This window comes from Macrotis lagotis, chromosome 1, assembly GCF_037893015.1.
Source record: "Macrotis lagotis isolate mMagLag1 chromosome 1, bilby.v1.9.chrom.fasta, whole genome shotgun sequence".
Taxonomy (NCBI): Eukaryota; Metazoa; Chordata; class Mammalia; order Peramelemorphia; family Peramelidae; genus Macrotis; species Macrotis lagotis.
This window is the reverse complement of record NC_133658.1, coordinates 868461807-868475286: the sequence shown is the minus strand read 5'-3', so window position 1 is coordinate 868475286 and position 13480 is coordinate 868461807. Positions and strand designations below refer to the sequence as shown.

The window sequence follows — 13480 nt, the reverse complement described above, 5'->3', positions numbered from 1 at the left end:
AGCTGTCCTAAACCAGATAAAAAAGTAATTGGAAAATGTTTAACAAAAATAAAAAGATATATAATTCAACAAAGATAATGTTAATTTGTGGTTTTCTCAGTCAACATGCTCCTGGGTCTGAGTCTGACACCACTGGGAGTCTAACTAATGTGACCTTTTACACTAAGAAACTAACTTGGATTTCCCCAAACTCATTTATAAACAATACTTTTTTTTACCTGTGACTTTGCTGAATTCTTCCAATATGTTTTCCTTGGTTTTGTTCTTGGGAATCGATCCAACAAATAGCCTGTTGTTTGCCACTGAGATGCATACTCCAAGATGTTTACCAGGACGTATTTCATAGCTGTCACACTGCAAGGAAGAAAAAACCCAAATACACCCCACAACCACCCCACACTCAGGATACTGGACTTTTATTCTAAAATATTTAATACCTCTATAAAATCAGGCATTTCCTCATATCAGTAGTTCTCAAACTTTTTGGTCTCAGGACTCCCTTTACAATCTTCATATTATGGAGGACTCTCCAAAGAGTTTTTGTTTATATGGATTGCATCTATTGATATTTACCATATTAGGAATTTAAGTGTATTAATAATATCATTACAAAAATAGTTCCAATCTTTTAGACTTCTGACAGGGCTTCCCCACCACCAGGACCACACTTGGGAGAACTGCTGACTGCAGTCATTAGAGCTAAGTTATTCCTTATAGCCTGTAAATGCTTTTCATGCTGTTATTATTTTTAAAAAACTCAATGGTTTCAACCCCCCAATTCCATTTGGTTTTGTCACTTCCCTCCTTTTGTCTCCAAGTCAACTTACTCAATATTGAGGAGGGAAGGGAGTTGCCCCATTTAAACAAAATTGAACCTACTTTAAAATTTTACTCATTATTTCAGACTTGTCAACTGAAATGAATTTTTCGAGAAATCTGGGATAAAACCAAGCAGTTTACCCCAAACAAATCCAAACTATAAAAGTATGATGATGATATATATATCACAAATGTGAAAAAACTTTCTTAAAAATAATTCAACATTTCTATATCATTTTATTTTAATACTGCACCAAACACATTAGAAAGACAGTGGCATATGCTATACTTGCACACAAATTTGTGGGTCTGAAGTTTAAAATAATAAAATATTAATGATTTCTTTTAATAATACTGAATGCTTCACAAATTTGCTTGTCTTCTTGAAGAGGGACTATGCTAATCTCTTTTGTATTGTTTCAATATTAATCTATGTGCTACCAAAGTGAGCACAATACTAACGATTTTTACAAGCTTTCAACACCCACATTTCAGTAAGATTATTTATTTGTAACTTAAATATCCTGGTGTCATTATGGACAGCAGGGGGTGAAAGGGAGTAAGAGGAAAGAATGAAGCAGGAGAAGGGAGAAGAAAGGGAATGACTCTGAGCTACCAACCTCTAGGAAGGGAAGCATTAACACTAAAGAAGGAAACTGGAGCCCCTCAATGAATCAGCTAACTGTAAGGGAGAAAAGGAGCAAAGTGGTGAAGACATCTACATCTAATCCTAGAAGCCTGAGGCCTCAGATTCCACATAGAAAGTAACAAGACATTATTTTCAAACTCTAGGACACATTAAAATCAAATGATTTTGCTACTTGTTATTTGGAAAGGAGCATAAGGGAACAAAGGGAAGGTATACAGAAGAAAGAGCAGGAAGTATGGCAAATAGTATTTGAGCCTCAAGAAGAAACAAAGAAAGACCAAGGATATTCCTTAGAGTAAAGAAACCAAAACTATCTCTTACTATAAGAGTAGAACATGGTAGACATAAGAGACTAAAGGGGTGAAATATTTTTTAAAGCAAAGCCAAAATGGAAATGAAACTCCTTAAACCCAGTGGTCAAGTAATTCCCCCCCCACCCCACAAGCTAAAAAGGTCATCCATCAAAGCTTTCAAACCAGAATTAATAGAACTTAATGATCATCAGAAGCAGAATATTTGAACTGTTTCCAAAAACTGAAGCTTGGCCACAATGGCCCTTTTACATACCAGCTTGACAGCTTCCTGTGCAGCATCCTTTCCACAGAAGGTGATGAATGCATACCCTCTATTCTGGCCAGATAGAGGATCCATCATAAGGCGTAAGTCCCAAATGGGACCAGCCTTTTCAAACAGTGGTACCAATTCATCTTCATATAAATCTCGTGGTATCTTACCTACAAAAACCTGAAAAAAAATTTTTTGACTAGTTAGAATCCAAATTAAATATATAAATCCATGGTCAAACTGCAAACAAAAATTCTCTTTAAAAAAAATGACAAATTTTTCTTACAGTTAACTGGAATGACTGAGGGACAGGATAATTGCTTAACTATAACACAAACCTTTGGTAAAAAACTTTCCAAAGCTTATTAACAGGGGCAGCTAGGTGGTTCAGTGGATAGAGCACAGCTCTGGATTCAGAAGGACCTAAGTTCAAATCCTGTCTCAGACACTTAATAATTGCCTAGCCATGCAACCTTGAGAAAGCCACTTAACCCCACTGCCTTGCAAAAACAAACCAAAAAAACCAACACCAAAGTTTATTAAAACATTAATATTTTTAAGACAGTGTTAGACATAATTTTTCCTTTAATATTAAATAACTCAGAAATAAATAAACCAATTATAAGCCGCTTTGAAGGTTATATAAATTGGTTCTTTGCAAATAATTAGTTTTTATCTCAGATATAAGGTGAATGATCTGTCTACAGTCAAATAGCTAAGAAATGTCAGAACTAGAATCCACTCAAATCCAGGTGTTCTGACATCAAGGTTTTCTGTCCCTACAGATGCTATATTGTTTTTATTTTGCTACAGTGAACTTTCAGTTACTGTGTGGTATGCCAAAAATGTATGCAGTTCAGGAGACTGTCCTGAATCTTTACTGACTCAAGGTCAACCTTAAAACTATTTTTTAATAAATCTAACAAACTTTTATTTCTTTCTACATAACGGTATGAAAAACAGAACTGTTAAAATGCAAAATTTAAGGTATTTCAAAGGTATATTTATCCTTTAATGAATACATTTTCAAGGTTATCTGTGCTCAGAATTCTGCTTAAGGTAATACCTTGGAAAAAAATTTTAGCAAGACAATCTCATCTACTGAGATAAAATTTCATATTCTTAAAAATTTCCAGCTGGTTCAGTAAAACAGCAGGAAGAAAAATAAAGAAATTAACTGTAATTTCCTGAAGTTCAATTTTACAATTCTACAGCAACAGAATAATAGCTATACCACCTAGGTTTTGGTAAACCTAAAACATTCAGTCTTCCTAAACTTGGTCTTCATAGCAAACCAGAAAAAATTTTGTTGATTCTGAATTAGTCACTTCCAGACTTTCCACCCAACTCCCCAACTACTGTGCTACATAGCCTCATTTTTAGCAGATCACCTGATCTCCACCTTTACTAAAGTTGAGGTTACAGGTCTTTTTTTCCCTCTTTACCATAAAAACACTACCCTCTATATTCATTTTAAGTTTCCATCTCTCTCAATCTCTATTTTCCTACATTTCATGTTAAGCCCTAACGGTATCCGATCCCAACTTTTCTTGGACCTTGCTCCTTCAATCAGCCTCTCCCTCTCAGCATTTTCAGTCTCCAACTTTTGAATGGGTTCCTTCTGCATTTCCAAGTTCCCCTAACTTAAAAAAAAAACCCTTCACTGACTATCCTCTGTGTAATTTCTATATAAGGCATTGTACTGGGCTCAGCAGATATTAGTGATTCCAATCTTTTCAAGGTCGAGGCATTTCTGGACTCCTATGTTATAATTGTACTATTAGTAACTATTGACTGAACATACTTAAAACTAGATATATGTCCTTTGGCATAGCTCCTTAACAACAGCTGTCTCCCCATATACCCCTCCAGGGAGGACACAGGTTAGGGAAAACTGCTAGAAGATATAAACGACATTTAAAACTATCTGGGAAGTAAAAATAAACTTTGAAATTTTAAAATGGAAAAACATTCTTATCTTGTGGGCCACAGGAAAACAAGGAGGGGCTCAGATTTGGTTCACTCATGGGTCAATTTGCTGACCATTATCAATCTACAAACTGGCCAGTTTGGTATTTATGCCATTTCAATGTTAGAAATCATTTATTTCGGGGCAGCTAGGTGGCGTAGTGGATAGAGCACCGGCCCCGGCGTCAGGAGGACCTGGGTTCAAATCCAGTCTCAGACACTTAATAATTACCTAGCTGTGTGGCCTTGGGCAAGCCACTTAACCCCGTCTGCCTTGCAAAAAAAAAAAAAAAATCATTTATTTCTACAAAATATATTTACTCCCTTACCTGCCTTTCTTACTTCTGTCAATGGTAGCATATTTATCCCAGACATATCAAAATCATCTTTACCTTTGGTTTGTTCTCCTTCAACCTTTCATATACAATAAAATCCTCTGGATTCCTCATTTAAAATGTGTTTTGTACCTGAGACAACTGAAATAGCTTCTAGCTATCTTTCATCCCTTTCTCCTCGAAATCATTCACCTAGGATCCTTCAATACAAGTGAACAATATGACATCATAGTGAAAAAAGTTAAGTCAGTCTTTGTTTCATGGGTTCCTATGACCCAAGAACTTAAATCCCACTAAATGTCTACTTTTTTTTTCTTTTTGGTTTTTGCAAGGCAATGGAGTTAGGTGATTTGCCCAAGGTCACACAGCTAGCTAATTATTAAGTATCTGAGATGGGATTTGAACTCAGGTCCTCCTGACTCCAGGACCAAATGCTCTCTCCACTGAGCCACCTATTTGCCCCATAAATGGCCTACTCTTGATGAGCCTCTCAGTACTTAGCAAAGCTAGTCTTCTAAAATCCAACAAACTCCTGTCAAGTCATGCCTGAAACCAACCCCATAGAACAGCCAGTGCTAAACCTGGCACTCCACTGGAACACTTTCAAGAATTCAGGATCAGGGGCGGCTAGGTAGCACAGTGGATAGAGCACTGGCCCTGGAGTCAGGAGGACCTGAGTTAAAATCTGACCTCAGACACTCAGTAATTACCTAGTTGTGTGGCCTTGGGCAAGCCAATTAACCCCATTGCCTTACAAAAGTTAAAAAAAAGAATTCAGGATCACAGCTGAGATGTCCTACTAGCTTTATGTGGATTTCAGGTAACATCAAAGGAAGAAGGCCCACCTATGATCAATGTGTTTAAAGAGGGTTTCCCTCAGTAATCGCCACCTGACTGGACAGGCAGGTTGCACAGGATGATCTGGTCATTTGTTTCACTGAACCTGTGTTTTTTCCTAACAAGGAAACCTGCTCACTAATCTGCACCTTCTCTACCACCTACACTCCCAGAGAAGCTCTAAATGACATGCCACTGTATGGCAAAGGGGACTTGAACTCAGGTCTTCCTGGCTCCAGAGCTACCACACCAAGCTGTCTCTCAGGATTCGACAATAAAAGCCTCAAAAATAGATCACAAAAATCCTTTTTCTATATAAAAAAAGACAACTGTTTTCCACAGATATGACATTTGATGTAAGTTTAAGTTTATAATAAAATAGAGGCACAGAAAGGAACATACATTAATCCTTTCACTTGTGAAAGATAGCCTAAGTGAGCTCAGCTAGAGCTGAAAAGAGTCAAGTATCATTCAACAAACTTAACTTGGAATTAGTAAAGAATACTGGGAAGTTGGGTACATAATTCCTCTGCTTCTTCCACTTACAAATACCGATTTTTCTCTTCCAGGATCCACAATTACTAGGCTTCTCTTCTTTACAATCTATAGACTCAGAGGATTTAGAGTTGAAAGAGAATGTAGGGATCATTCTGTGTACAGTTTTCCTCCCCTATCCCTTTCATGTTAAAGAAAAGGAAACCAAGCCCTGGATTGTGGTGTGATGTGATATGACTAAGGTAGCACAGCTCAACAAAAAAGAGAATTCACACCCAAGTTCTCCAGACTCCAAATACAGTGCTCTTCCTCTGATACCACATTGCCTTCCTAGTTCCAACAGTTGGTTTGTAAACTCATAGTAAGATGGCTTTTATCTTTAATCAAAGTAATTTTCAAACTGTTAATTAATTAATTAATTCTGCTTGCTGTATTCAATGTTAATTATTCCCTTCATTCAACATTGTTATATTCAGCTCTTAAAGCCTGACATACTGGAGCTAGAAGAGATCACAGACTATCTAATCTAACCCTATCATTAATATAGGAAGTTGAGGCTCCAGAGAAGTAAGTGACAACCAAAATGACACAACTAATTGTGACCCAGCCAGGATTCAAACCCAGATGGGGGAGGACCACATCATTTTCCAATGGACCATGATGCTTCCCTATGGAGTCAAAGAATGTTTGAGAATCAGGGAAAGGATATTTCTCACTCAGCTCCTAGCAAAGCATCATTAATGTCTTCCCAAGTTCAAGGACATCTATACTCTAATTTAGAGGTTGAGCTTTTGGGCCACAGGTTTATAAATTTGTTCAGAACCTTTTTTGTGTTGCTAAGGTTTTTTGTTTCATTTGCATCTTCCATGCTTACATAGGAACTTCCTAAGAGCAAAATTAAAATGAATAAAAAAAATCATAAACTCAAAGTGACATTTGCCAAAATATGAAATTCACTTATCTATATTACTGAAACTATACCAAACTAAAAGTCATCAAACTCACCTCTGTCCCAATGCCAGGTTGTACACCAGAATATACACTATCTGGAGGAGGACCACCATATTTCCTCTGACCTGTGGTTACATCTAATGTGTAACCAGTCCTCTCAAGCAAAGCCTAGAAAGAAAAGATTGTACAGCTTATTAAAAACCCAACGGCTCTTACACACAAAAAAACTATGCTGGTCTTGAACAACTTAAATCCTAAAACAACTTTATAAAGACAAATTTTTTAAAGGCCCTATAAAATCTGGATCCAGAGAATCAAGGAAGCAGATGTTAGAAGACCACCATTCCAGGAAAGCAAAGGGGATTTTCTTTTTTTTTTTCCCACACTGTTTAAATAGTATTTTAATGATTTTTGTCCAATTACAAACAAGAATTTTTGACTATTTTAACAATCATTTTTTAAAATAAGATTTTGAATTCCTTCCCTAAGTCAATAAGCAATTTGATAAATGTTATATATACCATATAGATTTATTACACATATACACACACACACAAAATCACGTAAAATATATTTCCATATTTGTCATGTTATGAAAGAAACAGAACAAAAGGAAAAAATTTCCAAAACAAAGAAAACAGTATGCTTTGATCTGCATTCAGACTGCAATTTCCAACATGAGTCTTTGGAATTGTCACTGATCCCTGTATTGTTAAGAGCTAAGTCAACACACAATGTTGCTGTTATTGTGTAAAATGTACTCCTGGTTTTTGCTCACTCACCTCAGCATCAGTTTATGTCTTTCTGGGTTTTTCTAACATCTGCCTGCTCATAATTTCTTAAAGCACAATAGTATTCCAACATGTTCCTCTACCACAACTTGTTCAGTCTTAACCAATTGTTGGCCATTCCTAAAGGGAATTTTCTCCTTAAATTAGTTAGGGGAGTTTGATCAAAAAGCCTGCTAAGAGTGGTCCCAACTCCTGTCCTATGGTACCAATAGCTTTCCCAATTTTTTTGTTATTCCTCAACATACATTCTCTGTTCCAATCAATCCTTAGTATCCCCAAGCACTTGGCTACTCTCCTTTTTGTTTCTGCCCCTGTCTGCAATGTCCATCCTAACCATTCAAAAGTTCAATTTCCTCCGAGAATTTTTTTTCCAGTTTTAGTTTTCACTTATGTCCTCCTGTACCACAAGTCAAGTATAATAATCTAGTCCTTAGCTGTCTCTGGTATCATAATCGAGTTTTCCCTGACTAAACCAGGAATTCTGTAAGGATAATCAATAGGTTTCTTTCACCATCCTCACTTGGTTAAATCCATATAAAGAAATATTCAAGTGATCCTTCTAAGCTGACAGGAATTTGGATCTGGACATATTGACTGAGTCAGTCAGTCCTTGACTTCTACAAAACTGAGTATGTTTCATACAGTTGGTTTAACAGGAGCCATAATGAATCACTGACTCAAGATATGGGAGTACAATTCCTAGTTTGGACGTCCTCTGTGTCTCAGTTTCCTGTCCTTTAAAATGATAATGATACTTCATTAGCTATACCTCATAAGTTGTCAAACTTTAAATCACTATCCAAACTGTTCAATTAATAAGCTATAATCCCTGGTCTCAATTCTAGTGCATGAAACATGCTCAAGTGACCCAATGACAAAAACAGCAGTAGCCAGTGTACATAATGTGAAGTAGATTCAGGTAGGAAAGGATTCCTAGAGAATGGAAGGCTTTGACAGTTCTACACAGTTTATACAATTCACTAAACAAAGATTCCACTTAAGAATCACAAATAGAAGGAACCTTCAGAGCAATGAATAGAATCCCCTAATTTGAAAGGGAAAACAAGGTCAGAAAAAAGGTGACCTGATCAAGATCAGAGCTTGTGAGTGACAGAACTGGTCACTTCAGTCTAGCTTTTAATGGGGTAGTGGTCATCACTGAATAAATTTCTAAAGTGACCCCCTCCTCCCACTTTCAATTCAAAGATTAGTTTTAGTTTTTAAATAGTGTCAAGTCTTCTTAATGAGAAAGCAAATCATTAAAGACAAATAAAGTTGGTCTGTCTACTACAAAGACTAAAGAAATTATTTTTAAAATATTACTACCTAGAATAGAATTACAAGATTTAGGGTTAGAAAGATCAGCTAATCTAAACTCCTTCTTTCATGGGGCAGAAGTTAAGTGATTTATCCAAGGTCACCCAGAGCAGAACCATGATGAGCCAGTCTTGCTCAATCTGAATTCCACACAATTTCTACTATATCACACTTTAACCTAACAGTCCTATGAGGAAAGGAAGTGGGTGGTATTATCCAATTTCCCCCTGAAAAAACTGAGAGAGAGTACCAAAACTTAGAAAAATAAAGTTGCTGAAAGAAAGTAGAACCCAAGCTTCCTAATTCCAAATCCAATGTTGTTTCTTCTATACCCAAATTCAACTTCCATAAACAAAGTTCAATAGGAGACTTTTTCAAGACTTCTTTAAAATTCTATCATTCCAGAAAAGTGGTTGGCCTCTGCTTTCTGCCCAAGACTATAAAGTAAATGGCCAATTAAGAAAACTGGATTAACATAAAAAAGTTAGTAAGGTCTACTCACCAATCAGTCCTAACCTCACGTTTCACTTTCAGGGCCTCTTTTTAATCATAAAAGGTACATGGAGAGTCAAAAGGAAGAAGAGTGACTGGAGAACTTCCTTAGTGAGAAAGATGCATAGAGAAAGTCCAAAGAAGAAGAAACACAAATTCTTTGAGAAAGGCCCTACACACAAATTCAGGTATAATGTTGATGATGACTGACAATACCTGAGCAGAATGCTCTCCAGTTCCAAACATGTACACAAAATCTCATTTGAGCTCCACAACCACCAGGAAGCAAACAGGGAAGGCCCAAACAAGGGCAATACAGTCCAGAATGCTGAATGTGAACTCAAGAAAAGACTGGGGTCTAAGCCCATCTCAGTTATTTACTAAGAATGACCCTGGGCTCTTTCTTTATCAAATAGGGATAATAATACCTGCACTATTTATCTCATAGGTTTTTTTAAAGAGAATTACATATGTAAATATATTATGATTTATTATTACTACCATCCTCCCCAAATGGCAGATGCAGAGACTGAGGCTTAGTGAGTTTAAGCCTAGGGAACATTCCTTCAAGCTTTGGTAAAACATATACACTCCATTATCTCACTTCTTTTTCTCAACAATCTGGTTAAGGAAGTACTACAGACAAAAATCTGAATTTTGAAAATGAACTAACTGAAGCCTGGAAAGGTTCAGCCCAAGGCCAGAGACCACAAGAGTCTGTAGCAGAATTTGTTTCTTCCTTACTCCATAATCTAGGGCTCATGTCACTCTACCTCAATATCTCTCAGCAATAGGAACAGGGAGAAAGAACAGAAAACCCTTACCTTTTATGAAAAATTTCCATAATTTAAAAAATATTTGTTAGGGGTATAAAAACACCGTTCTGAAAAATATAACACTAATTAATCTCATTAATTCTGGCAAAGAAGTTTGCTTTACCTTAATCTTTGCTTCATCAGGTCCTTTTGTTGATTCTTGTACCTTGCTCCCTTGTTTCTCCCTTTGCCTGTAGGTCTTCATAACTCCACATAAAAATGCACTTTTGTTCTACAAAAGAAAAATCATTTGGAGTTGCCAGAAGCACTTGCACCAACAAATGAATAAATGATTCCACAACCCAGATAGATATTTAAACATCAGAGAGAACCAAACAGTCCTTTCTAGTGTTTGATCATCTGCTGTTCTTTACCTGTCCCTCCTACCTGAATATTTCCCCCCAAGGCAATGCAGCAGTCAACCCCAATATTAAGAGCAGTCTGCTTCCTGTAACACAAGTAATATCTCCAGAGGACATCAGCCATTGTAAAATGAATGGCTGACAAGCTTCTATTTTTGATATTGTTTTGAGACTTAACTTTTAGCAGAACACCATATTCAGGGTTTCAAAAGCACCTAGAGCTCAGGATATCATCGAAACTAAAAATCCATCATGGAAATCAACCAGTCAATTCCACTTTAGTCCACTCACTCAGCACCTCTTCTGATTCTCGGTCTTACCTGTACATGAGACAGGTCACTTTCCTTAAACTGTTGGAGCACAGAGAGGGCGCCTTCTTCATTAAATTCTCTGAGAGCATCAATTGCTCTTTCATCAAGATCAACATAAGCTACCAACCCTAAAAATTCAAATCGAAAAATAGTAATGTTATTGTTCAAAAATATAGAGGGGACACAAATTGATGACATTATTATTATTAACTTTTAATCAAAATAGTTACATTTAATTTTATTTCAAATAAATTATCTTACTCTTAACTACATGCAACTATACAAACACTATATGAAAGGACATGAAAATGTAAACACTTAAAAATAAAATACTTTCACTATGAAACTAAATATTTCCCATGTCCCCCAACCCTTCAAAAAAACACATAAACACAAACCCTATCCCCCTACCCCCCCCCCAAAAAAAGAAAAGAATACTGGAGTTTCAGATGCCCCAGGAGGAGTTAAATCTGCTGTACATATTACACAACAGACTGAGGCTTGAAATCACCAATCCTGGCACAAATTCTAAATAGGACATGAAAGATACTATCTTCCCCAAGGATCTCTCTGCTCCAAACTATGGATTTAGGGATTTTTCAATCATTCATGTATAAAGAATCACCTAGCCGATACCTATAACTAAAGAGACTCCAGCTCCAAAAAGGTAGCAAAGGCTTTCTTTGCCGATCTTAGGGCTAAAGAGAGAGACTGAAAACTGTTGTTTGAGTAGACAGACTCTGCTGTAGTCAAATGTGGAAAGATACAATATCACTCTTCTGTAATCCTTATAAAATTAACATTTATGATGGAGCTTGAGAAAAAAGTTCAGAAAGCCACATTTTAGCAGTTTCTTAGTTTCTTCATGAACATAAGATAGGCTGAGATTTAAGGGATGCTGTGGTAAGGAGGACACTAAATGTCAACAATGATATTTTCCAAATGAACTAAAATTATTATAGTCATAGATCTACTAAGACTGTTTTAAAAAAAAAATCCTCCTTGTACTCTAAAAATGAACTGTTAAACAACATATAGAGCATCTACTAATGAATAAAAAAACAGCTCTGTTAACTTAGTTTGAATTTACTATAAAAATTTTTATATATGAGTCTGTGAAGTAAACTGTTAGGAAATGGAAACAACACTTTTTTTTAAAGTGACTCCATGTTAGCAAAGCCCACCAAACAAAATTTCATTTTATATGAAATAAAAATTTTAATAAATGTAGTGCCACTTGCAGTTACTAATATAAGAAAATTAAATGCACTGTCATAATTTATTTAAAATGCCCCCAAATGAGCATGTCTAAATAAGTTTGGAGTTCCTTTCGTGAAAAATTCCACAGCACCACCCAAACACCACAGTCCCCGAGACCCAGCAGGTCTTTTCCTGGTCCAACCATGCCTATGCTCAAACCATAAGCTTCGCCATCCTTACTAAGCAATGCTCTCCAAGAGGGCATCTTTTAAGCAAATCACTGCCTCTTCCCAATGGCAGAAATGCACACAAAAAAAAAAACTCCTTAGAACTGATTTCCAAATGGATACCTTAGCCAGGAGACATTTAAGGAAATCATTTTTAATGTCTAACATTTATCTCCTGTCTTTTTTTAAAAGGACAAAATGTTATTTTACAACTTACAATACTTAAGAAAGGTTTATAATACAGTTCAATTCTCTCTCAGAAGCTGACTACAGATCACCAAACACTCTAAAGAGGAAGGTTTCTATCCATTTATGTCATCAAAGGGGGAGGGGGAGGATATATATATATATATATTTATTTATGAACAAGATTCCCTAAGGGTAAAACATTTCTCTCCCACTTTAAAACCTGAAACCACTTACAACCAAAACCTTATTTAAGATATTCAGATTTTCCTAAGCCCTTAACCCTGGGACTTCTGGATAAAAAGCAGCCAACTATTGCAAACCAAACACTTCCATGAGATGCTGAGAAATGTGGATTACTGTCCAATGAAAACTAGACAGGCCACAAAACTCACATAATATGACATTTATTATAGTTTCAGGCAATAATACATCCTAACTATTCCTTACTATGGCACCTAGTTAAGAGCTAAAACTGATTTAAGATTCTCATTAAGAAGCTAAAAGTAGAAAAGTAAAAGCAAAATGATGATTGATTTGGATTGAGAAAAAAAATGTAAAATTTTTGCTGGAATATACATTTTTTTCTTGTGATACATCTAAGAAAAATTGATGTACTGATCTGAAGCAACTAAGACTGAAATATTCAACACTAAGATGGCTTCAAAATCATGAAATAAGAGTCAGTGTCAAAGTCAAACCCAATTTGCCTTCGGTGACAGGAAGTCACACACATTCAGCTCTACAAGGACAGATCAGAAACAGTAGTAAGTATTATTTAACCTTAAAAAGCTATACAATTCAAAGTGGTTTGCCCTCACTTTCATAATCGGTCAGAAACAAGAAATGCATATTATACCTGTCTGAAATATTTCATCAAGTCTCTCTGCCACCTTCTGTGGGAGGCCTGCCTCTATCAGTGTCTTGTAGTGCTCTGTGTGAGTTACACTGGAAGTGTCCATTGGTTCTTCCTCTTCTTTTAACTGTACCGCATTACCATTCACCTGATTAGCCATTTTATTATGCTGCTGGAAAAAATTCAGGAGCTATATTACATTAAGCCAGAAATAACTAGTTTGCAGGACAATGAATGACTTATCTAAACTAACTTGTATACATGCTGCTAATACTCTATCAAAATCATATTTAATGCCTTTTTGA

General features: G+C 36.1%; 1 protein-coding gene and 1 non-coding gene across 8 annotated transcripts in view; both read right to left on the bottom strand.

The window, feature by feature from the left end:
• Positions 1–13480, bottom strand: part of HNRNPR (heterogeneous nuclear ribonucleoprotein R) — a 33932-nt gene that overhangs the window by 17769 nt on the left and 2683 nt on the right. For 4 of the 7 annotated variants that reach the window (XR_012474559.1, XR_012474560.1, XM_074218162.1 and 1 more), the window contains exons 2-7: positions 13179–13344; positions 10716–10834; positions 10158–10265; positions 6673–6786; positions 2036–2212; positions 220–354 (exon numbers count right to left, since the gene is read on the bottom strand). Coding sequence is in view for 5 of the 7 variants with exons in the window: in XM_074218162.1 (XP_074074263.1) it covers positions 220–354; positions 2036–2212; positions 6673–6786; positions 10158–10265; positions 10716–10834; positions 13179–13335 (810 nt within the window). In the remaining 2 variants the exon portion in view is untranslated. Of the gene's footprint in view, positions 1–218; positions 355–2035; positions 2213–6672; positions 6787–10157; positions 10266–10715; positions 10835–13178; positions 13348–13480 lie in introns of all 7 variants that reach the window. The other 3 variants (XM_074218160.1, XM_074218161.1, XM_074218163.1) reach the window with 3 other exon arrangements.
• LOC141510594 (U6 spliceosomal RNA) lies at positions 1167–1272 on the bottom strand. Its single transcript, XR_012475049.1, has one exon. It is a non-coding gene; the product is annotated as a U6 spliceosomal RNA (small nuclear RNA).